A 27,334-nucleotide genomic window follows, 5' to 3' on the forward strand; every position below is an offset into this window, starting at 1 on the left:
ACTATCAATACCCCCACCTTGTCCTAGGTTTAGGCCCTTGAAATTGCTCTCTCTTGGTTTTGTTGTAACAAGGTCCTTTCTCTACTTAAATAATGAACACCTTGTTAATGGATGAAAAATCTTCCTTTCTTAAGACTTGAGCTTGAACTTGATCAAATTCAATATTAAGGCTAGCAAAAACTCAAAAATTTGTTCCCTTTCAACAAACTTTCTTAACATTGCAATGCCTTCACTAGATTTCATTTGAATATTTTGGTAATAATCCATTTCTTGCTCTCTGCTTAGTGGTTGAGATTTTTTTACTTGATTTCATAAATTTTAGTGGCATCACTTACCTTAGAATGTGTTTGTCTTACAAGTGCCACTGATTTTGGGCAACATAGAATTCCATAGTCATGACATGATCATGGAATCCTCTTTATCCCATTGGTTGAACTTTGGATCTTCAAGCTCGAACCTATGCTAATTAGATGACTTAGTTTTCCTTTCCCTTTCAAAAAGGTCACACTAATTGAGGCCATTCAACCGATATGTTGAATTGATATTTTGTAACTCTCCAATGGTTTGATGAGGCAAAGTTTCACAAAAGACGACTACGAGTGGCGAAAGTCTCATATATGTCAAACATGGTGAAATCCTAGAAATTGCAAGTGGACATTGAAGTAGGAGAACTAATGAAAAATGAAAAATAAAATAAACAAAACACACAAGGCTAAAAGAATCAACCTTGAAAACTTCAGCACTAAACGCTGAAAAACTTGAACAAAAATCAATAATGAAGGCTGATGAAGAATGTCAAAGTGACTCTAATACCATATGAAAGAAGATGGTAAAAAAATTCTTGTTGAATTGGTTGTTACAATCCTAACTTATATCTTATATTTATAAAGAAATTAAAGGAAATAAATAAACTAATAGCCTCCATAAATCAGGACAATTCTTATAAATCGGGGATTAGTCTTTCTAATCTAATTTACAGTTATACACAATTTCCTAATCTAATTAACAACTATATATAATTTCATAAATATATACAAGACACTCCAAATAGGAAAATTCATATTTCTAACAAGTTCCACAATTATTTGTAGTTAATATTGTTTCCATTCATTGATCATGAATGCAAGAGAAACTGAGCTCTAAGGTAGGTTTGTTGATCGTTCTCAAAAATAATTTTCAACTTTTTTTAAAAGAAAAAGAGTTGAAAACATTTTAAGTTCCAAATATACTTTTATTCTAAAAAACATCACAAAGCAGTTCTCTAAAAAGTACTTAAACAAACCCTCGGGCTGTATGGAATCATTGTATGAAACTTCTTTGTAGTCTGTACATATTTGGATTGGAAAGGTTGAATGAACGCCATGTATCAACAATGGAGTTGGTTGAAGAAGGGTTGGATGAATTGAAATAGATGTATTTCTTTTTAAGCCCCAATATATAAGAGTATTCAAAGGCCAAATATAACATATTTGGGAGACATCTCTAAAGCTCATAATGTCCATCAAGTGGCCATTGTGATTCAGAGCAATTAAAAATAATCCATGCCAATCTCAACTATGGCCTCATTCACATCATCCCAAGAATACAGTTGTTCCACAAGTCCTGAATACAGTAAAACCCCTTTTTATCTGTGCTTGAATTCACTAGCAACTTCGAACTATCCACAACCTCTATACCCACAAGTTTAACACAGCAATAACACAGGCCCCTGAAACTAACAACTCTAGCAGCAACCAGCAGCAGTAAGCAACATAGAAAGGAAAGGACCTCAACACTAACATAGAGAGCAAGAGAAGATTACCAGCAGCAGCCATAAGAGCCTAGAAGAAACCCCAACAGCAGTCAAAAAAACCCTAGCAATGATCCAGCGAAAGATGGCTGCATTCAGTCTTTCTAGGAACATTCACCATAGTCAGGAATTGCACAAATAATTCCGAGCTAAGCAAGGTACCTTCCAAAATCTGATTATTATTGCAGCAAGTGTAATTAAATCAACTTACACAACCTTGAATGACATAATTATACTTTGCACTTCCAAATATATTTATACTTGTGAAAAGAAGAAAAAAACATTTAAGATTTGTTTCCAGAGCATAATGCAGTGCAGTAATCAATTGATTGTTTGCAACCTGTGTTCCTACACACAATCTTCTTAGGGTACACTCGCCAAATTATTTATACATCTAATTCTAACATATTGACAATGGTTCTCTCTGAAGGCATGTGTCTAATGATACTGCAGTTGGGTAATTGTGGATTCAATCTGGCCACATGAGAAAAAGATTTTGTGATATAAGGAATCACATTATTATGTTTGTCTTGTAAAACCCTTCACCTCTCAGCATGTCTGCTTTGTGTTGACTTGGTTATTATTCCTACAAAGCCCAATGGGGTTTGCTACACATCATGAAACAGCCTCCTTATCTGGTCGACATTTGCAAGCATCAATGTAATTGGGCATCGCTTATACTGTTGCCATGTGAATCAAAAACAAAAGATACGTGAGATAAATATATGCATCTGTTAAGAAAAACATATTCCACCCAAGTAAGAGAGGAAGTTAAACTACAAAGCATGGAGTAACAAAATAAGAGTAGTCAACCAAAACAAGAAGCAAAATCGAGCCCTTTCAGAACTTGTATGCACCAGGTGCTGATCTCGGTTTGAAACAGGATTTAGTGATTTTAACCCTACTAACAATCCAAAACTTGAGAAAAACCTAATAAAAGAAAGCCCCCTACCAATTGGAAAGATTATGCTTTTAGGTTTTCTTGTGGATGGGTAAGATAATGGTGGATAAATCGAACTCACATTAAGATATAAATAGCTGGTTCAGCTACAGAAGAAACCATGACATCAGTTTGAGAAATAGGCTAAGGTGATGTATACATATCCTAATGGGGAATCTGTGAGGAGATAGCTGAAACGATAAATTATTGACAATTTCAAGACAAATGGGCGATGCAGAAGCATACACTTCACATATTTATTTATTCATGTAAGTATTATATACACATGCATATGTACATATGTGTATAACGATTTAACATTTTGCTGCACCATATGGAAGAATAATTTTTGTCCTGAGATTTCCATAGTGGTTTCCATAAGTTTGGAAAATGGGCTCAGGGGAAGCAGGATTTTCCTGAAAGATTCCAGAAACCATGTAAAACCAAATTTGTTGTTTAAATTACAAACAGATTTGTTTATATCAAGCAGATATGTTTAGTCACAATAATGCAGTGAATTTTAGAACCTGATTTCATAAGTAGTCATATTATTGCTTGCTTAGAATCAATTTGATTTATAGTTACCCATTTAACAATGTAATATCATAAATAAGATTCTAAGCTTAAAACAGGAACAGGTGAAAGAAAATCTGGAAAAAGGGACTCATTCTGCAGCATCTTCTAAGCCTTTCTTTTTTTCAATACTCACACCACCCCCTTTAACAAATCTTCTCATTAACACAAAAAATAAAATTCCATTTCAAGAGGAAATAGTCAACTGAAAAGAAACTGGAGACCTCACCTGAGAAACATACTTAAATATGCAAGCATAGCAGAAGACAAACCCTGATACAGCAACTACTGATGGATTTGTACGCTTCTGTGAGCATAGAGGGCATATTGTTCTATCAGATGGGAGTGGAATCCCCTCTTTAGCAACCTGTTTTCAAGATGTATTAGAAACCATCACAAATTGACCATTGAATTTGTTTAATTAACATGGCAACATAAGTGTTTTTCTTCTAACTTCTTCTGGAAATATTAACCCTGTGACCAACTGGCTTCTGAAAATCATCTAAATTCACAAAAAAGAAAAAAAAAATCCAGAAACATTTGCAACAAAAATATATGGAAGTTTTGGCCTTCTTTGATTAATTATTGTTATTATTGTTTTGGTACACTATTCATTTTCATTCACTGAAACAAAAATGTTATGGAAAATAGGTCGTCTTCTCTTCAACTGTAAAATATATTTTCAAACTACTTAAAATAGGGAAATAGAAAGTTTGATAGACATGCATAGAAATGGAGGGAGGTGGATTATGGAGGAAAAGAGATAGACTGGAAGCATATTAAAGAAATGACTCACCTTTGGAGGTGGAGGGGGAGGTGGTGGGGGGTAGACACTTGGAGCTGACATTCTTTCCTCAGCAGATTGGTACCACCACTCCATCATCTATGAGTAGTTCAAATCAATAGCATGTCAATGGAAAACTAGATCTACAAAACATGTTAAACAGCAAGAACAGAATCCTACTATGATTATAACTCATGTCAAAATGCATAAACATAAATGTGTCCAAGAACCAATAAGAGAATTTTATGAAATCAATTTAGTTCCCTAATGACATTACATACAGGTTTGGGTACATAATACAACATGATCATTTTTTTTTTTTAAGACAATTGATGAAGTATTAACATCATTAGTATGTAAGGCCTCACTCACTTTAAAGAAGAATACTGCTGCAATTAGCCCAGTTTGTGCATAGTCAAGCATAGTATAGGTGCAGCTGAGCAGTGCTCCTTGCAATGCCTGGATTGTAAAATTTGGTCAAACAATCTTGATCCACATAATAGTTGGAACTATTCCTATGGCAACAATATGATAGAGAACTCCATTTCTTGCTAATACTGTCAAGCATGTAAAAAAAATAGAAAAGAATAACGACCAAAATAGAAAAAATATCCAACTGCCTGATAGCCTTATTTACCTTCACCTAAAGAAACAATCTATTATTTTTTTTTTTTGATCAGAAACGAAGAGAAATATATTAATAGAAGGAAAGATACATGAGAAAGAAAGAAAAAAGAACCAAAAGAAACCACAAGAAGGATGAGAGGTCCTTCCTACACAATCTGAACAACATAAAAACCCCCAACATTAGCTAAAAACAAAGAGAAACCCCCAAACTCAAACTTTTGAAGCGCAAACCTCACTCCAGTTGAGTTCTAACACATTTAAAGGAACTCCTCTAAAAGCTACAGAACAAGAAGCCCAAAGAGAGGAATAGAACAAAATCAAATCCCATAACATCTCTTCCGATCTCCCCTTATCCTCAAAAATCCTATTGTTTCGATCTCCCCTTAATAAAGAAACAATCTATTATTAATTACTTTACTAACAAAACACGGCAACTCAGTACCTTACCTTACATAACCAGGAACACAAAGTTGTGAGACTCCGTAGTGAGCAGTCATAATTTTGATTCAGTTAGGTTAATGAAAATTCCAAATAAGAGAAAATTACTTCACCATTTTATGAGTTTTCAGTATGAATGGCAGTTTAACATATCTACCAATATCACTAACATATCAACTAAATTTTGGTGATCCCCACTAAGAAGAAAGGGTATATTCTTTATGCTTATAGAATCCAGAAACTCAGTATCATGCATAACCAGGAAAAAAAAAAAAGGCTGTACATAATATGCATGGCACAATTTTGGTTTCGTTAGACACAAGTTCAAAATATAAGAAATTTATTAATTTTCCATCTAGATAGTCAATGTGAATTGACAGTTATTTTGCTAATGGATCAACTACCTGATCAACTGAAGAAAGCCTTGGGCCCAACTCCCAACTATTTTAAGTCAACTGCAGGATTCAAAACCAATCTATCTAGGATCATACTTTTTGTTAAATCATATGCAAAATACTTCTTTGTGCCTCAATTCCTTTTGGTCCTCCCTAGTTCTTGCAACACCATCAACCATTCAGGCGAAGAAAAATTACCAAGTGGGACAAAACTGAAAATTGTATGCAAATGCCAAATGCTAACACAGGAGTAGCCATATGCTGGGGAAGCTTAAAACTAATGTAATACCTAAAATTTTTCCTTCACTCTTGAAAGAATGGTTCAGAGTTTTGTCCTTTCTTACATAGAAGGGGACACAGCTGAGTTGAAACTTCTTAAGCCTATGACAATATCTTTCTTAAAAGGGGAAAAACAAATTCCATGTTTTACACTCACAAAGTACCCATACTCTTTGAGTTTTCAGACAAGAAAGAAAATATTTTTTTTTTAAAAGAAATGAATGAGAAAAAAAAAGATGATGAGGAAAAACAAAAATAAGTGATTCCTATGACTATGATTCTGTGCTCAGGCTTTCATTGTTTTACCTTACACCAATCCTCCTAGTTAATTACATATATTTAAGTAAAACATGTAACATTTTTCCTCCCAAAATTGGCATTGCATTGCATTGAGAAGGAAAATTCACAATCTGTACAAAGGTAGAGAGCACTTTATTTAAAAAGTACTTTGGTAATGGATATGAACCAATCTCAAACCCCTAAAAATGATTGGCTATATTGGTGAAATTCTGAGTACACAGTAGAGCACCCATGGTTGGCTATATTGGTGAAATTCTGAGTACACAGTAGAGCACCCATGGCAGTCAATAAATCAGCACCAAGAAATATGAAACTATCCTCGAAATTCTTATTTCAAGTTAAATTCATCAGAATAATCTGCCCAAAGGCAAGGGAAAAGACCACTACTAACCATTAATAATTATGGGATACACTTTTTGACTTTTAAGTAGAAGCAAACCAATGAATGGCCATCAACCTTTTTTTTTATTCCTAATCAGTACCCAAAATCTTTCAAAAAAGAAAGAAAACATTCAACATTCTAAATTAGCAAATAAATACTTTCAACCAAAATTAGCAAAAATTTACGCCAGAATTAAACCTCAATTCAGCCTCTGCTGACAAATATTTTCCACCAAAATTAAACCTCAATTCTGTTTGGACAATCTGTCCAGGTCCTGAATTTGAATAACCTTACAAAAGCTAGCCACAAAGCTGATCACTACAAGCAATGTTGATGACATCACCACATTCACTGTTAGTAATAGGACTGAGTAACTGGAAAAGAAAAGATCAAAAAACCAACACAACACCAATAATATTGATAATAAGTTCTACAGATATAAGTGATTCATAAACTTGATGCAACTCAAAGTTCATGAGCAATAGCAGATGGTATACTATAGACCACGTACACAAAGTTTGATAGTCTGCCAGTGCCTGTATCTGGAAGACAACTTACCCTAGGAAAAGGAACTGTAGACCAGTACCACCATTCTATATAAACATTGTTCTAAACTCTCAGAATGATATAACCATTGTTGGTTGCTACTGCTACTTATTTGCTACATCTCTCTTCTTTTTTTCCCACTGATGGTGGCATGCAATGGGAAATAAGAATAATTAAGACAGGTTGCAAAATGATTGTAGTGATCCTATAACCAAAACATCTAGTTTAATCAAATCAGGAAGAATGCCTTCTGGAAGGATGTTATCATCCTACCATTCCCTGTGTTGAACATTAAGAACAGAATTGAGAACAGGTGACCAAATACAATTTATGAACAGCAGAATTAATCTGTTGTGGTTTATAAATGTCATCCGAGATGGAGTTGCACAATTGAATTAGTCTTATTTTATACCAGTGAATACAAAAGAGAATTAAAGTCAAATGAAGTTACAATTTAAGCAAATAAGATGATGTACCTTCAACCATGGAGGGCCACGAAGCCTATCACGTTCACGACTCCTTATCTTTGAAATCCTAGAAGAAGTATCCATCTACCTTGACATCAAAAAATGGTAAAGTTCAAAACAATGAGAAACAAAAATCAAATGAAAAGGAAAATTTCATTGTCTATCTAGCATACTGTAACAACATATGGAAGTGAACCTAGGGAACTTACAATTATGAGAATAGAAGAAATTTCAGTATGAGAATAGAAGAAACTTCAATATTGTTTGTATTGGGAAAAGAATATATCACTTAAGATGCAATTACTCTGTTTTATATATCAATGTATAATCTTTGTAGTTGCTTCATGCAATGCAACAGATCTATGCATCCCATTTAAGCACACAACACTAAATTTTCCAATTCCTAAACAAATGACACAAATAACGCATCATCTTTTTAAAATAAACTTGTATTGCTTAGAAGAAGACCCAAAGCCCATAAACCCATTAGGTGACACTGGAACTGAAAAAGCAGGAAAAGAAAAATTATAAATTCAAAGAATGCAACACATCTCATCTCCAAGAACAGTATTCAAACAGTTTTCGAGGGCATCTTTTTGTGCTCTCTGAGCACACCCTGTTTCAAAAGAACAGTTATTCAAACATGCTTAAACGAAAATTTGTTGAAAATGGTTCATATTTTCCTCTTCATTGATAATGCTTAACCAAATAGCATATTAAACTTATATACTGTTTTTCTGTTTTCTGATATAAGAAAATTGTTCTCAAATAACAGAATCAAACAAGTTAAAAGATGGAAATCCAAACCAATAATCATTCACCCTAACCCAAAGGTAAAAGCACTCAGAAAAAACTATCAACTTTGCCTAAGGAAGCTTTTTACCTTCAAAAATTCATATAACATGATATGTATATTAATTTATGGGTCCAGCTCCACAAGGCTTTTATTTAAAACTAAACAAAGAACAGGAAAAAAGGTAGTTTTCCCCTTTTTTTCTTTTTCTGCGTGGCAGTTGTCTGTGCTGTGACCATCAGAGACAAAGAAAAGAAACCAACCAGTGAAGATACAATATCAAAATATGGTCTTCTCTAAGGTCTGATTTGGTTCTCAAGACCTATGGGATTTGGAGAGTTGTTTGTGGTATTCTCACCATCATTTCAGATTTGTCTGCAGAATATGGTTTCTCCAAAAAGTTACTAGTAGGAATCTCATGAGGTACCAGTTGTATTTTTTTTTTTCCAAGAAATTGTAATACCTCAAGTTCTAGGTAGAAGAAACTTGAGAGAACTTAGTAATTCTTTATTTCTGATTTAGCAGATGAGCAATTAGATTTGTAGTGTGGTTTTTCCCTCTTCATCAGTGTCCTGTGTTTGATTGTCCTTAAGAATATTTCAAACACAACCTCTTAACTTCTTGATGCATTTTTGTGTGCTTTGAAGATGAAATTTTAGGTACCTGACATTTTCTTTAATTCATACACAGACTCCCTTTTTGGCCCAACATAATATTTCCTTCCAAATGGAACAAAACATACATATGGAATGCTACCCTCATTGCTCTTGTTGTCACTAATAATACTCTAACCCAGAGAAAATATAATAACACCAACAGCATTAGCCAAATAATATCAAAAGGACAAAATAGAAGCTCAAAGATCAGATGCCACCCAACAGCAAAAGAAGAGATGATAAACCAATGTCATGTTCTCCTTACACTAGATGCCATGACCCACCAATTAGGGATGACCCATTTCAGCGTTTCTTTTTTGGGGGAACTTCTGGACATAGATAGTATGCAGGCTTAAGTCAATTTTAGCCCAAGCTGGTTCACATCAAGTTCTGAGGACAAAGCCTTGCAAGTGAGCCATTCAAGATTTCTGGCATTATCAACATGCACACTTACAGACCATAACGTTAGGTGATTTAGTTCTAGCCCTTAATCTTCCCCTATTGAGCCTATTAGCTCCTGGTTGACATGTCTTACTTCAGACCTATGATACATAGACAATTTAATTTCAACTAAAATACCCATGTCAACATGATACCACACAAGTGCGGTATTATTAATATTATTATGCATAGAAGTACATGAGAAGGATAAGGAGTCCTCCCCATTATTATTATTATTATTTATTTATTGAAAAGAGGATTGTATTAAAATGAATAGAAGTACATGAGAAGGATAAGGAGTCCTCCCCATAGTTACAAAAAGCTGATTAAAAATGGCCAAACTCTACTGCAATACGAGGAGACCTAGCCAACCAGTTTAGACTAAAAAGAAATTCAAAAGCCTCTCCACTAGCCCACACAAAACTCCTCTCGTTGCTATTCAGACTCTTTTGTTCTACACGCTGAGAACCAATCAAGCTGAACAATATTGAGAGGAATGTCTTTAAAAGTAAATGTACAAGAGGCCAAAAAAGACGAATGAATCGAAGTGGATTATATCCCCCCCAAAGTGTCTCTGTAGCTCTCCACTTAGCATTTCTCTCCGCCACACAAACCACATCAGTGTGAGACAAGTGATTTGCCATAAGATCTTGCCTCTTAGGAAATTTCTGAAACCCCTAAATGAGATGGTCATCATGTCATATATGCTCCTAAGCGGAACCAATTCCAGCCTAGATTGTCTAAATAGATAGTTGTCATAGTTTCATAGTAACCAAACAATGTAAAAAAATATGATCAACCATTCTCAACTCCTTGAACATATTATGCACCAGTTAGGGCTAAGGGCATTGTAAGGTCTTGTCAAATGTAGTATGTCATTGATATTTACCTTTTATGTACCACAAGCCAAACACAGGCCTTGACCTTAGTTAGGGCTTTGGATTTCCATACAAGTTTGGCTAGAGAAAAGGAGCATAAATTTGATAGATTGGACAAGGCCACAAACAAACAATAAAAAAAAAAATTACTAAGAACAAACCCGAGGAGGGTAAAGACCAACCTCTCGCATCTGCAAAGGATGAAGACAAATGCACATGATTGAGGGAAGACACAAGTCTTTCACAGTCCTTAATCTCCAAATTAGAAAGGTTACGATAAAAATTAAGGTTCCAAGAAGAAAAGGAGAAGTTGTCAAGGATAACTGAGATGGAAAGGTTTTTCTTTATGATTACTCTGAAAAATCTTGGAAATTGACAACACAAAGGTTGATCCCCTCACCATAAATCTTCCCAAAAATAAATTCTCACTCACCACAAAGTGAGTTTTGGAAAAAAAAATATATATATTGAAAAACCTATGCAAGGGTCTTCCAAGGGCACCGATGTGACCATCTAACTAGAATGTTCATATTCCATTCATTAGGATATGTCTTATAGATGCTCAAAATGACTTGATGCCAAAAGGCAAACCTTTCCCCTAGGAACCTCCCAAGCCTTTTTCCCTAAGAGATCATGATTCCTCAAAGAAACCTTTCCTAGCCCTAAACCTCTATACTCCTTAGGCTTACATGCTAGGTCCCAACTGATGAGGTGATCTCTTACCCAACCCCTAACCACAAGAAGTCTCTTTGCAATTTTTTTTTTATTAGAAACGACACAGAGATATATTAATAGAAAAAAAGAAGTACAAAAAGAAGGATGAGAAATCATCCCACCAAAGAAAACTAAACTACAGGAAATTACACTGTAAATCAAGCGAACTCTTTATAAAGTACCAATCCTTATGGAGTACACACCACTAACCAATCAAGTTGTAACACATTAAGAGGAATCCCCTTAAAAACCTTGGAACAGAAAGCCCAAAGAGAAGCAAGGAAAACAATAGAGTCCCAAAGATACTCCGAATTCCTTACTTTATCCTCAAAAATCCTCGCATTTCTTTCCCACCACACAACCCGAATTAGAGCAATGCTCGCAGCTTGCCATAAAACTATCCCCCTTAGGAAGAACCAAAACCATTAAATTTGATGGATATCATGTCAAAGATGCTCACCGAAGGGACCCAATCCATCTTAGCTAACTGAAATAACCTGTGCCACAACCCGATCATCAAGGAACAATGAAGAAAAAGATGATCTATTGATTCCCCATGCTTCATGCACAGAATACAAATATCAGGACTAAGGGCTTTGTAGGGTCTTATCACTTGTAGCATGTCACTAGTATTCACCTTCTTGTGTGCCACTAACCAGACAAAGGACTTCACTTTGAAAGGAACTTGAGAATTCCAAACAAACTTAGAAGAGAAAACCTGAGGAGATCCAAAAAATTGAGATAATGTAAGAAAGAAGAATTTGACTGAAAAAAGCCCTAAAGAAGATAATGGCCAAAATCTAGCATCTAGAACCGAAGGAGATAGATGCAATCCATCAAGTGACCGCATGAGGCCTTCTAAGTCCTCTATCTCAAAATCTGATAGGTTACGACGAAAATTTAAATTCCAAGAGAAAGGACGAGTAGGACCGAGAACTGAAGAAATAGGAATGTTTTTATCCAAGACTACTCTAAATAGTCTTGGATATTGGGTTCCCAAAGGTTGGTCCCCCCACCACAAATCTTCCCAGAACTGAATTCTTTCCCCATTTCCTACCTTAAACCAAGTAAACAAGGAAAACTCCTGAAAGACTTGTGCAATAGCCTTTCAAGGACAGCGATGTAACCATCTGAGTCTCTTTGCAATTTCTCAAAGCCTTTATGCCACTAATGTTGGAATCTTGAAAAGGGATAGGAAATAGCAAGGAATGTGGGACAAACAGGATTGGATTGGTGTCATTCTACTACTTAAAGACAAGAACGCCTTTTTCTACTCATCCAATCTCCTCAAAATTCTATAAATAACTGGATCATAAAATGTGTTTGCCTTCGAGTTTCCTCCTAATGGAAGACCCAAATAATTTAAAGGCTAGTTTGAGATTTTACAATCTAACATCGAAGCCAAACTAAAGCTTTGATCCTAACTCATGTTAATGCCACAAAAAGTGCTATTTTCTAAGTGATTTTTGGTTGTGGGATGTGCCCAAAAACCAACAAGATTAGTTTGAGGTTTTGCAAATCTACCATAGAAGCTCCAAAGAAAAATTGGTATCACTTGTAAATTGCAAAGGTGACACTCTAACCTTACTCCTGCTCACAAGGAAACCCTCTACTAAGCCTCTCTCCTTTGCTCTTACCAGCATCCTACTTATCTGCATTATCTCGTTCTTTTATTTTTCTAAAACAATGCTTATGTTGCTTTAGATATATTTATTTCTATCTTTATCCCTTCCTTTCTTAATTTTTAAAAATTATACTCGATAATATAAAATAAACTATCATGAAAAATAAATAAATTTTAAATTAATTTTTAACTCTTGTAATAAAAACTTAAATATTTCTTAATTTTTTTAAATTATATAAAATATAATAACAAAAAACAAATTCAAAACTTTCATATGATAAGAAATTAAATGAGTTATATTTTATCAATATCTAACCTATTAGAAAAATTTTATCACAAAATCAATATAATTTTTTTTTAAATTTAAACTAATCAAAGTTTACTAGTATAATCATCTTAAATATTTTTCCCAACATCCTATTAAAATAAAAATTAAAAAAACATGTAATAAACATGTTCTTTATGTATAATTAGTAGTAACATCAAAGTAAAATAAGCTTAGCATCTTACAAAAATAATATATATATATAAAACAAACATATTCTTGAATTATAATTAACCATATAGCATTGTAAATGAGTCAATGACTTATCTTACTATACTTATATTTAGTGTCACTTTATTTTTAATTAATGTTGTATCCAATTACCTACATCTATAGTTGAAAACCTTCTCATCCAAATCCAATGTCATCATATTTTGGGATGCAAAGGATCCAACACACCAAACATGTACCTGAACCCAAACCCATGTGACATAGCTTAAGAACCCCCCCCCCCCCCCCCCCAACAAAAAAAAAAAAAAAAAAAGAAAAGAAAAGAAGGAATGGAGTATTATTTGACCAATTGATTGAGCTTTGTCGTCCATTGATTGAAGCCAGTTTTATTCATTCACTCAAAGGATTAATTCCTTAAAGTGAAATGTAATCAAGTTTATTGCTCAACTAACTGAAGCCTTAGATCTATCAACTTGTTCAGCTCATAAAGCCATGAATTGTTTCAAACCATATTTTGTTCCAAATTGTTATCAGGTGACCTGATCTATAAAACAATTTCTCATCATATTTGAGATGCACTCCTTCAACAAAACATCATTTTCAATTTGAGTGTGGAATCAGAGTTTTAACCTCTCCATATCAAATTTTGAAAGAAAAAGGAATATCTCAAAGAAATTTTGTGTTCTGAGAAAAACAACCATTATCATCATTGTTTATGCTTATTGTGCTCATGCATAAGGATGGATTTGGTGTGACAAATTTGGTGGGTAGAAACTCTTTGAATAACTCATGTAATGGATCGAGGGTTTGGTTCATTATTAGATCATAGAAATGATCCATTATGAACTGGTTACAGCGTCTTCTACAAAAGTGGGATCAGATTAATCAACATTAAAGCTTTGAGTAAGTTGGATCTCTTTTTTACCTTATTTTAGACAATGTGCATTGTCTCTGAATTAGGTTCCCTGTGGTTTTTCCTCTAGAAATTTCATGTCAAAAAATCCCTCAGGTCTATTGATTGTGTGAATGAAGATTCTTAGGAATTAGGATTAGACTGAAGACTGGTCTTCAATATGTTTTATCTAATTTGGTTCTTCTAGCTCAATGTAGTTTATTCAATATATTTCATCAATTTTCATTGGACTAGGTGATTCATTATCGATATAATAGATTCGTTCCAGATTGAAGACAGGTAATTTTCCTGATCAGGTAATTTTATCTGGAATATGCTACCAGATTTTTAATTGCTATCTGAGCAAGGTTCACTCATATGATACAATAATGTGAGAGTGATTCTATTCAACTAAATAGTTATGAATGCTCAACAAGTGGGCAATTCCATTTCTTATCCTTGATTATCAGATGAAAATAAGACAAGGGCTTCCCTTAAATCTGTCTGTGAGATACCGCATACCATTACCCAATTTGGGAAAAAACCATTTATCGTGAACCAAGGTGAAATTTCACTTCATTTGATCGTGGGCATGATTGGTACAGCTGCTGAAAAAGGCTTAATCACAATGAAGAGAAAGTGAATGTCACTGTCACTGTCACTGGAACCCTAATGCCCAAAATACCACCTTTGGTGTTGTCACAGCTAATAAACATTATTGATTTTCTACATGTGAGATAACTAACGAAACCGTGGGGTATTCTTGAAATCAACCGTGAGCAAACCAACAATGTGAAGATCTCCCAACCATCAAAAGCTGACCACTAAAATGAAAGATAGCATTTAGTGCATTTTATAACAAACTTAGTGACCATGAATTCTTGTCCAACCCTTAATGACAAAATTCCTGAAGCTAAAATATCAGGAAAAGGATTTAAAATCTCAACCCAAAAGATTCCAATCTAAAGCCACTGCTATGGTACAGAATAAACATAACGTTGATATTCTCAAGATTGAATTTAGACATTTGAATTTTTGTCCAAACAAACTAAGAAATAGTTAGGGCATTAGACATAAAAACTTCCCGAGAGGGCAACGATGAGTGTGAAGATGATCACTCCTGGTCATGACAATTTTGGATCTCTTTTCTAGGAGTCAGAAAATTTGATATGACAAAAGAGGTAAAAACTTAAAGGAGTCTTCTAAAAAGAGAGCCAAACCACAATCTAGGGGCAATAAAAAGGAGAAAAGTGAAAAGGGAGGAAACAAAAGCTAATGGTGCTTAGTTCTATAAGCATCAAGGTTATTGTCATACTGCTAGTTACTGTCCTGATAAAAAGTCCAAAAGAAAGCAAAGGCAAAGAAACGGCATGGTTTTTTATTGAGAGGATTTACCTGATGAAGCTGTTACTTTTAAGATGGTACTTGGTAGCATTTGAAATATCCAAAATCCCGAGACTAGATGCCATCTTATGTGTCACAAGTTTGAAAGCAAAGCTCCTTAACACTTTGTCTAAGCTAAGAGTTTCAATTTACAAGGAGAAGGATAAATGAATCATGCAGGTGGTGCAGAATTCTGACTATTGTCATAGCATTCATCTTGGTCCTACTCTGATATCATGAGATGCAATAAGACTAAAAGGTGGATTTACATAGGTTAAAGATAGCTTGAAGAAATGCTATAGATACAACACCAAAGATTTGTTATAAACCAATACACATTCCCTTCTCATCCATGAGAATCAGCTCCTCTTAGTTGAAGTTAACAGCCAAAACATAACCAAATCAAAACAATGTGAGAGGAGTGTCAAAAACAAAAGTAGCCATTCACCATGCTGCCAAAAAAAAAAAAAAAACATTTTCATTGCCATATGTATAAGTGCACTATTGATGAGTCCACTCAAAGCTTCCATAACAATAATGAGAAGTAACAGACACAAAGGATCTCTTTGCCACAAGTCCCTTTAACTTCTAAATTAAAAAATGAATGTAATTGTATACACAAAAACCCAAATCATTATTTATAAATCCACCTTATCTTATTATTAGGTTAGATGCAAAGGAATGTGTTTTTCCTTAAATATATATATATATGGGAGAAAATGAGTGCTGCAACTAATCATAGTAAATGAGAAGCAAAGGATCTCCCATCTATAATAATGCAGATTTCTCTCCCTTCTTGTTTTTTTCCCTTTTCTTTCATTTGCATTTACTTATTTGTCTTCATTTCCATTTTAGTAACAATCTAACACTCAACAGCATAAATAATTAAATATTTGTGTGTACATGATAACTTTTTAGAAATGCTACAAGAGATTTGATCGGTACCAAGACACTTAACCACAAAGGTATTCAACTTCAAATTAATCAACTTCTAGTATTTCAAAATAAAGTGGTATAATATAATAGACAACACCAATATAGAAAATTTTAGTAATAGCTTATCTATATGTAGCAAGTATGCAACTAAGTAGTCCAGAAAAATACTTTTTTTTTTTTTTTTTTTTTTGATAAGTGAGAAAAATACATAATTAAACTGAAACAAATCCTTGAAATTATTTAACCAACAAAAAACTAATCCTATCTAAAAAAAGGAAAACTCATGGAAAATATATACCAGCTCTTGTCCTGTAGCTCGACACACATGAATCCCAAGAGCATGTAGTCCTAGAGAATAGAATCCAGTAGCATCCAACAAATATAACAGCTGATAGGCAAATGATAATCCTGCACAGCACAAATCTAGCTCAGATTGGGGAAACAAAATGGAGATTCACATAACAAACATGTGAAGACAGACAGACACAAGACCAAGCTAACATTTCCTAGCAAACATTATAAGGAAAACTACCGAGCACATTTCTTTAACTGGAGATGTAATAAACAGCTCCAAAAAGCAGAAATTTCAATTATACCCCATAAGTGGAACTCTAAATAGCTAGAAGAGAAAAGATTCTTGAACACCTAACCATGGTTTCATTTCCTTTAATATTTATTAGTACTAAAAGGTGGAGTACCTTAACTATCTAGAAGGAGAGTGAAAAAGATAAATGGTTTTTCCAATTACATAATTCAGTCCTTAATAGCACATATGCATTTCTCTATCTGTTACCTGAAATACTAAAAATTAGCTTAAAAATGAAAATAACAAAATAAAAGTTCAAACAAAATGCTAAGCTAAGCCAAACACTGGGACTTCCCTGTACATACACCAGAATTATAGATTTAATGGCAAAATAACTGCCATAAAGGCGACTATTACTGAAGAAGAAAAAGGAATAGCACACAAGGTGGAGATACCTTCACAAGGAAAACAGAGAAAAATGGCCTCTGCAACAATAAAGGAACAGAAGTATGGAGGTTATCCAGCAAGCATAAGCCAGACTACAAAGGATCCTTACGTTTCTGGGAGCAAAACAAAGATTGGAAAAATAACAATAATTTGAGGGGAAATGCCTATGGGACCAATGTTAGCAGTGCTGATTCATATATTAGGCAAACATTAAAGAAAGTGACCCATAAATTTTCTTTTCCTTTGAAGCACATCGCAGTTGTAAATGGTATTAGCTGACTCCAATAAAAAAATTTCAACTTATGGTATTCATGCTTTCATCAAGTAACTACATAATCAACCTTTTTATATTGCACCAGGGAAGAAGGAAACTTAAATACCATAGCTAAATATTTATTCATAGAACAACAAGAGCATGGATCAAATCATTCTTCTTCCCAATTAAGTTCCAATTTTGGTCACAGTTCAAATAGACAATATAGGTTCTTTAAATGAATGACAAACCTAAACCTTATCTGCACAAACCTTCATTGCCAGCATGAAGCCATGGGTAGAAAATGCCTATAAATTTTTGAAATCTCTTTGTCAATCGTGCTCTGACTGAAACTTCGACATCTGAAGCTCTTGTTGGAATGAGAGAACCCCTTTCTTCAGAAAAATAATCAGCATCATCAAATCTTTCATCACCATGACCCCATAAACTAGCTTGAAGTGTTGCTTCTCTTTCCTTGTTGTAGACTGAATGCAATTTTGATTTAAAATATGGCAAAACAACCTAAATCAATGCAACCAACTCCCAAAAGATCAGCTCTTTATCTCACCAGGGATTTAAAGGGGAAGAAATTAATTTACCATTCAATGATATTTAAAACTATTGATATACATAGTTCACTGTTTAAATGAATCAAGCCAAATAGCCATCTTGAAAATATAAAACTATAGGCACATATGAGGTACAAAACTTTTCCATATTATCAGCCAATATACCTAAACAAGTACCAAATGAAAACAAACAATAGAAAAAACAAGATAATAATTAAAATAATAATTAATTTTACCAAATTTCTCATAAGAAATCATGCTTATCATTGAGAATTTTCATTTATTTTGTATACAACATATCATCATTTTACTACATTTACGGATAAGGATAACTTATCTCTAGGTAATTTGCAGAAAATAAAACATAATCCAATGTGTGCCCAGTCTGATGTGTATTCTCATGTCAGATTCTCTGATATCTAAATATCATAACACAAGGGTGCAACTGACTTGGCAAAGTTTCCAAGTGTTTTTTCTTCATTATCCTTTGACAAAATGGGGCGTCCATGACAGAGAATTTGAGATAGGCACTTCACTCATGTTCTTGCACACATCAACTAGGTATATGCCTGACAGCTGCCTGTTGGGGACATATTGTATCCCATACCAATACTCGTGCCCATTACACTAGATATTGGGTTCTTCATCAATTTTAAAAATGCATCGTTGCAACATGCTATACCACAAGTCAATTCAATCAAGATTAAAATTTGAGAGAAATTCATTTCCTTTCCAGTTAAGTGGCATGGATATTGACTTTTAAAACATGATTTTCTCTAGTCATTCAGGTTACCACTTGACAAAATGGCCATAGTAACAGATAACTACATATTCCAAGATAGAGAGCTAAAGATAATTGAGTTATTCACAAAACAACTTTATTAGGATAGAAGTTAACGGGGAAAGAGAATAGTTGTATTCAATGGAAGTGTTTTAAGAATTGTCAATTCTGTGTCTGTTCTTTCTTGGATGGGGTCAAGTTTTCAGCAACTCAAGTATGGGTCTGCTCAGCTCAACTCAAGTATCGGCTCTCTTATATGACTTGGGTAGAAGCGCACGGTGTTGGTGTTTGCCTAGCATTGGATTTGTTTGATCCTCAGATCTTAGGACACAGGGATAGGCTCAATTACTTAAGTTTTTTTTTCTCACTTATACCATAATCCAACATGAAAAATATAACTGAAACAAAATGTCCAGTTTGAGCTTAAGATCAAACAATGAGCTAGGGATTCATCCTTCTTCTTTATTGGATACACCTATTGTTTGCATATCTGATTGACAGGCATTTTCAGACATATACCCATATTCAAACCCTTGTCCAGTCAAGATCAAGACAGGTATTCATACATATTTAAAGTGTCCCAGCAACATAGGTGAACAGAAGCTGCACATATAAAACAATTCTCATATGAGTCTCCTCTTTTAATTTATAGGTGAGGAAGTTTCCCATGCAATTATGATCAGGATTTTGTTTTTTTTTTTTTTTTTTGTAATCATGGGGAGGACTCCTCATCCTTCTCATGTTTTCATTAATATAAATATATACATCTCTTGTTTTTGAGAAAAAAAAATGTTTCCCATACAAAGAGCAGAATAGATCTAAGCTTCTCCTTGGTAACCAGGTAGAATCCAGTAATTAATCAATAACAGAAATTTCAACCCCTTACATCAAAGTAGTATTTTTTTTCTTTTATGGGTAAAAAAAGAAGGTAGATTGTACCAGAAATAAAACCGAGAGGCGTTTTTGATACTTTTCTAATCCAGAGTGATGAATCACATCGCTGGAGTCTGAAAGAGGATTATCCTTCTTCACTCTTATCCTTACAGCTCTCCTCCGCAAGCCATATAGAGACTCAGAAAAAGAAGCATCTGAAGAAAATCAAGAGCAAAAAGAAAACAAAAAATAAAAAGGAAGAAGAAGAAGAAGAGGTAAGAAAATAGTCATATTTGAAACGAATTTGAACCATGATACATCCAATTGAAAAGATCCAAATCCATAACTCAGTACAATAGATACACAGTAGTAATGGGAGAAGCATTTTAGCTGAGAACGAGAAAGCATAAAAGGGTGGAAAGGTGGCTGCTTATATCTGGATCAGACTTGAGACCCAATTTGCAGTTTGTCAGTGAAAATGTTCACTTCCAACAAGTCTTTGTTTTAACAATCATATATGTAAGAGGGATTGCCATCACCATTCCTTTCTTACGTTTTTTTCCCTTTCATTCATTTTTTTGCATGAGAAGGCTCAACAGGATAGCAGGAAATTTTAGAAACCATATTTGAGCTTTCTTTTGCTGATGAAACAATAGAAAAATGCCCAACTACCAACAAAGGAGTAAATGCATATGAAAAGACCAGAAGTCTCCAGATCTATTGAAATGGAAAAAATATACCATGGGATACCTGGCAAAGAAATGATTCCATACAATCGATGTGCCATATCAAGGACATAAATGCTGCTGAATGACTAACTTGACAAAAAAGGGAGAGAGATAAGTCAATGATCAGTCATCACGAGTCACTGCTCTTTTTTTATTTGAATCAGCTCAATAAATAGTAAATACCACTAGCACTGCTGTGGAACATGGATATACCAGGGAACCCATCCTTCAACTTCATGTAGCTTGCTCATATCACATTTCAACCACCATAGAGCACCTATCATCCATTACTTCCATGAGATGTATCTCTCATATATCCATTCCATCCCAACAAGATCATTCCTTTACATCTCCCCACAGAGGGCAATTGGCATAAGACAAATATGTGTGGAATCAAGAAATTCAGAGTTGTTTACACAATCATATGTATGACTTCACAATTCCTAGTGACCATCATCCTCTACCATCCTGCCATATTAAGGAGGTGAGAGGGAGGGTTAAGCCACACACATCCCCTTATCTATCCCCATCTAATCTCCTTTAGCATTCTCACCTGTTGGGGGAAGAGAGTGAGAGAGAGAGATGCCTAAAGCCAAAGAAATCCCATTTTCCATCTCCATCTAATCTCCTCTAGCATTGTCACCTCCTAGAGCTCTTCATCTTGATGTTCCTCAACAAACACTGGTGACTTTAATTAACTCTTTGAGGGAGAGAGGAGTTTTCTATCTCCAGCTAATCTCCTCTAGCAATGTCGCCTTTGGGAGCTCTTCATTTTGATGCTCCTCAACAGGCATTTGTGGCTTATGTACCTCTTTGTGTGTGTGTGTGTGAGAGAGAGAGAGAGAGACAGCAAGGACATCTCAATCTAATCACCTCTAGCAATGTCACCAGCTGGAGTTCTTCATATTGATGACGCCCCTCAACAGACATTGGTGACTTACTACCTCTATAAGAGGGAGAGAGAGAGAGAGAGAGAGAGAGAGAGAGAGAGAGAGAGAGAGGGAGAGAGAGAGAGAGGGAGAGAGAGAGAAGGGGGGGAGAGAGAGAAAGGGAGAGAGAGAGATGTAACCTTAAGCCAAAGACATCCAGTTTTCTGTTTCCACCAAATATCCTCAACAATTGTCACCTTTTGGAGCTCTCCATCTTAATGCTCCTCATTAGACATTGGTGACTTCTGCTTTCTTTTCTGTAGAGCCCATTGATCTCCAATAAATTACCTCTTTTTTAAACTCATTATATCAATGCTTCTCTCTATGCTTAACTTATGCAATAAATATTTTCTGGAAGGCTGACATTTTACATAGTGTACTGTCCAACTCTGTGGCTTTGATACTATATATTACTTTATTATTTTTACATTGTTGATTACAACTTCTTTATACATCATATTGAAGAACACACTCTTTTGCGTGGCATGAACAGGCAAAAAGTGAATGCAGATACGGATATCAAATTTTTGCACCTAGATCCCATAAAAAAAACAAAGAGCTAGCTTAGCAAGCAGGTGAACTGCATCAACTAGACTGAAGTTCTATTGCTGTAATACCATTTAGAAGATGCCTTTCTGAGACATCCAATACACAGCAGATATAAAATGTCATAGATGAACTTTTACTAGTATTTTAACATTCATAAATCACATGATGTTTAAAAGTAACATGTAGAGGAAAAGTGATTTCAGATAAACTCAAGAACTTGTCAAAGCAAGAAGTTGTCCATAACAAATAAAAACTAATCAAACAAACAGTAAGAGGCTAATACAAACAAGAAAATAAGCACTCTTTAGGGTTTCTTATTACAGCTGTGTAAAATTGACTTGAGTACATGTGTTGGATTCTGGCATGTATCCATGTGTCAGATCCATCAAATTCCCCAATCTTTGGACACAGGGGCATAACTGAATTATCTAAGAGCCCGGTCTTTTTGCTTCTGTATGCTAAAACTAAGTGTAACAGTAACATATCATATCTGACATGAGTGCTTCACTCACATTCAAATATACATGCATCAGAGATAAATTCCATACAATATATAGTACATTTTTTTCTAAAATTATAGAACCTCAGTTTCACATGGTAGATTCAGATGCATCATCAGAAAAAAGAACAAAACATAGTTCCTTGCATTTGTCAATAAAAACCAGCAGCATGAAACTCAAATCAGCATAGAAGGAAGAAAACCTGTAGTTCTTAAACTATGAGATTCAAGAACCAGCATCAATAAGGCAAAGAACTCGTCTTCATAGTCTAACACCCTATGGAGAAACGGTCTTCTTAATGCCAACACCTGCGAGCGTACACATAACATAAACCCTAACGTTCAGGATTAAAAACAACGAAGCTCTGAAACTGTATCACACATCAAATAGCATTCAATCCAAAAATTGGAAATGCAACATAATCACCAAAACAAAATATAAAAAATTCAATTAAATCCCCCAAAAAAATTTTGAAAACCCCCTGTACAAAACAAGCATACCCATTTCATATTCTGTGAAACGGAATTGGGAAATCATCCCAGAAGTTGAACTTTTTCTGAATCATACAATTAAATGGTAAAGATGACTGAAATGAAAGGAAATGAAAGAGAAGAAATTGGGTATGTATGAAAAGATTACACCGATAGAGTAGGTGAGGGCGGCTCTGAGACTAGCGGGAAGCTGCTGAGCGGCGGACATCTCGAAGAAGGTGGGACGAGCCCCTTGCCCTCCCACTTGGAACAACATCTCTCTATCTTCGTTTCTCTTCTTCTAAGCTCTCAACTCCACATCCCCTTACAGGCCTTTCTTCAACCTCCTGATGGAACTGTTGGGAAGAATAAGATAAGGAAAGAAATGGGTAATTTTGTTATTTCTGGAAACTTGAGGGACGAACATGTAATAAGAAATCTACAAGAAAATGCTTTAAATTTTGTAACGTTGATTCAATTTTGGCTTTCTAAATTTAAAGATTTTTCCTAATGTTTTTCTATTACTTTTTAATACTTTTAAAATAAGAAAGTTTTTCTATCTTTTTGTGTCACTTCCAAAATTGATACCAAAACCAGAATAGCACCATGAACCAGTGCCAAATTGTGATACCTAGTTTTTCTTTTTCTTTTTAATCACATTTTTAGAAAATTACAAACCTCACTTGTTTTAGAAATTATAAACTTAGTAAGTGTTTAACTTAATAACTTAAAGTAACTTAATAACTTAATTTAAGTAATTAAATAAATTAAATATATTTGATAAATTAATAGTATGACTTAAAATAATAAATAAAAATAATTAATTTATTATTAAGTCTAAATCTTCATTTTATATTTTTATCTCATTTGCCTTAATTACTTTCACTATCTCTTTTTTTATTTCATAATTTTCACTGTTACTCAACCTCCTTCACCTTAATTATAATTTATGAGGGTAAAAATGTCAATTTAATGATTTAAAATATGTTTTGAGTTAATTTTATCAAATAATCTTAATACTTCAAATAAGAATTAAATAATAAATTTTAAATTAATAATTTAAGTATAATTTAACTTAAAATCAACTTCAATCCTTAAGCAATAAGTATTAAGTTTTATCAAATACCACCTTAATGTTGTAGCAAAAAATATTGGAATCAAATGTTTATTTTAATATTATATTTTGGACAATAAAAGGATTTAAAGATTTGAGTATTAACTCATTTACATTTCAATTGCATTTATTATCTTGTTAGAAGAGCGTTGGTGCAACCTATCTAATTTATGTAGAAATGAATTTTAAGCTAACATTCTCATTGTTCTACAAATGAGTAGGAGTTTCAGCATGTAAAAGTCAATCTCCTTGCGAGCTAGTTCCCGTTATTGTTTGTGTTTTGTTTGCTTATTTACAGATTGAAAAAAAAAATCAAAATAATTGAAAAAATTAGGAGAGTATTTAACACTTATTCACCCCCGAGATGTTATTCATAGGTGAGATTCATTTTCGTTTAGAGCATCAATCAATATGTATTCATTTTGGATTTATTGGTTTTAAATATAGTATATTTTATCCATACAATTTACAAAAATTTCCATTTATTTTAATTGGTTTTCAAACACGCCTACTCCCTACTCATTTGTACAAGCTTTTCACATGCAATGCTCATCCCATTTTAGCTCTAAAAATTTGAATGTTTACAGTAAAAATCTTAAAAAGTTCTTTCAAGCCACTCTCTCTATTCTTTTTTAAGCCTCAAGGTGTGTGGGTAGCTTTTTATGAGCTTAATTAGAGGTGGGCATAAAAATAAAAGTAGAATATAAGAACTTTTTTATGCTATTTATTTATTTTCAAAATTCTTATTCTTATATATATTGTGATAATTATTTTTATTTATTTTTAATTCCTTAATATAAGAAAATTAAAATTAAAATTCTTAGTAAACATGATTTGATTGGTTTATAAGAATACTCTTTTATTAAAGAAAAACTAAAGTTCTTACTAGTATGGTTTCATAGAAGACAAACTAAAGTTCTTACTAGTATGGTTTCATAGAAGACAAGAACAACGGAATATATATATATATTTAATATAACAACCTTTTTGTTCATGTATTTTATTTATCGATATGTATATATTGTGAAACAAATATATTTTTATTTTAAATAACAAATATGTAACTTGTTATTTTAAATAACAAATACATAATATAACATCCTATTTTAAAAAAACGATTTATCCAAATAAATAAATAAAATCAAAATTAAAGATAAGATTGAACCACTTTTTGTGAATAAAATAGGAAAAATCTTTTTTTTTTTTTAAATAAAATAAAATTGGATATAGTTTTATTTATTTATTTTTATTTTTATTTTTTATAAATTCCAATTCTTTAAAGATAAGTAATAAATTTGAAATCTCCTTTTATAAATGAAGGATATTTTTTTTAAGTTCTAATAAAATTGCAAAACTTTTCCTTAAATAGAACAAAGATATATTTTTTTTTAATAAAATCAAATAATAAATCATTTTTGGTAAATAAAAAAGGGATTGGAGCACTTTTGCAAATAAAGTTGTAAAAATTCATTCCCGTTAAACATGTAAAAATCATTTTTATTCCCAAATTGAAATTTTGTAATAAATTCTTTTAATAAAATGAATACAAATAAAATTGAGTCAAATAAATTATTGAAAGTAAATTGAAACATTTTTTAGGTAAATAAATTGAAATGATCAACTCAAAAATGTTTTTCAAATGCAAATTAATTTATTTCAAAATTTCTTAAAATTGCGTTGTGACATTTGAAATAATAATTTTTTTAATTAACTTAATAAATTGATTTATGTATTTCTCTTTTTAATTATTTATTTATTTGATTTTATCATGATTTGTACATATTTATTCATATTATTTTATTATTGGTATTCATGATTAATTAATTAATTGTTACTACTTCCTTCATTCGTTTAGCAGATACTATATCTATGCCTAGAGGGATGCTAGGTTTATCATTGTACCTCTTCAATAAGTAATATAACCCCTAAATCTAGACTCAGTTTTAACAGACATATCTTTTTCAAATAAAGAGTCATATAAAGTTATTTCTTATTTTGTTTTTACTTTTAATAATAAAATAAAATAAATGTGACTCCAACTTTTTCAAAAAAGTAAATTTTCACCTGCAAAAAGCGAGTCTTGTTATTCGAGTGGGATGCACGTAAAAAATGCGAGTCTACAAGTATCCTTTCTAAAAACCTATTCCTAAGAATTTATCAATATATTATTATTATTATTTTAAACTAAATCTCTCAAAAATATGTTCCTTCTATTTATTGCATTAAACCATTATTGCTATTATTTTATTTATTAACTTAAAACTAAATATTATTATTTTTATTAATTTTCAAGTCCAATACCTAATTTTTTTTCTTCTATTTATTTATTTATCTAGATCCATTCATTTGAATAATAACAAGTTTTCAATCTAGATTGAGATCTTCTAAAATATTCAAAACTAATAACAAATATAAAATACTAATATAAGGGTTAAAATCTTATCCGGAAAAATTAATTTTCAAACCCTAAGTTTCTAAATCTTGGGTCCTACATTGCTCCATGTTCTTTAATATTTGTATAAAAGGGTTTCTATTTTTGGAAGTAAAAAAATCTAATTTATATATAGAGGTTTTAAATATGAAAAGACGTTTCTACCCTTTTAATTTATTTATTTATTTTATTTTTAATTATAATTTTACCCTTGAAATTGGGTTTGGGCATTACATTTATTGCATTGTGACTTTCCAAGTTATAAAATTTCTTTACAAGTGTCAATAAGAAGGGATAAATTATTTGTAACTTGCATTGTCTATACAAAAGTTGGTTCCCTTTGTGCGACTAAATTACCAAAGTTGTAAAAGAGATATTTGGGTTAATTGAGATTTTCATAAATTTGATAGGAGTGAGATTAGTGAAGAAAACAAATAGAACAATATTCATCACAAAGGCATTTTCAGTAGAACACAATTGCCATCTAAGGGAAACTTCCTCATGTCATGATTCAATTAATTTTTATTTTCATGTATGTAATGTTTCGGGACCTTGTACAAATACACTTTGTTATCTGGTACAACTTGAGTCATTTTAGTTGCATATTGTAACCAAAATATTATCCATATTCCTTTTGTATCCACAAGATCATTTCATTAATAAAAACGAGTATGATTAAAAAAAATTAATAAGAATTAAAGTATTTGTCTAAAAAAAATACTAAAAAATGACAAGAAATATTTTAAAGAAAATTATAGAAAAGAACCATACAAGTTAAAAGCATTTGTTGATTATTAGAAAAATATATGATTAATTTTATTTACATCCCTA

The 27,334-nt window shown here is 32.8% G+C and overlaps 1 protein-coding gene across 1 annotated transcript; it reads right to left on the reverse strand.

The window, feature by feature from the left end:
- Nucleotides 1-1,939: 1,939 nt before the first annotated feature.
- LOC117909910 (peroxisome biogenesis protein 12) lies at nucleotides 1,940-23,306 on the reverse strand. The gene is made up of 10 exons (XM_034823959.1): nucleotides 23,128-23,306; nucleotides 22,691-22,796; nucleotides 19,849-19,997; nucleotides 17,832-18,081; nucleotides 16,632-16,741; nucleotides 7,530-7,604; nucleotides 4,459-4,545; nucleotides 4,099-4,185; nucleotides 3,532-3,669; nucleotides 1,940-2,469 (listed from the first exon to the last, which is right to left on the reverse strand). Exons 1-10 carry the CDS (start codon nucleotides 23,233-23,235, stop codon nucleotides 2,398-2,400), a joined length of 1,182 nt encoding a protein of 393 aa, XP_034679850.1. The 5' UTR covers nucleotides 23,236-23,306; the 3' UTR covers nucleotides 1,940-2,397.
- Nucleotides 23,307-27,334: the final 4,028 nt, after the last annotated feature.

Source organism: Vitis riparia, unplaced genomic scaffold (genome assembly GCF_004353265.1).
Source record: "Vitis riparia cultivar Riparia Gloire de Montpellier isolate 1030 unplaced genomic scaffold, EGFV_Vit.rip_1.0 scaffold466_pilon_pilon, whole genome shotgun sequence".
Classification (NCBI taxonomy): Eukaryota; Viridiplantae; Streptophyta; class Magnoliopsida; order Vitales; family Vitaceae; genus Vitis; species Vitis riparia.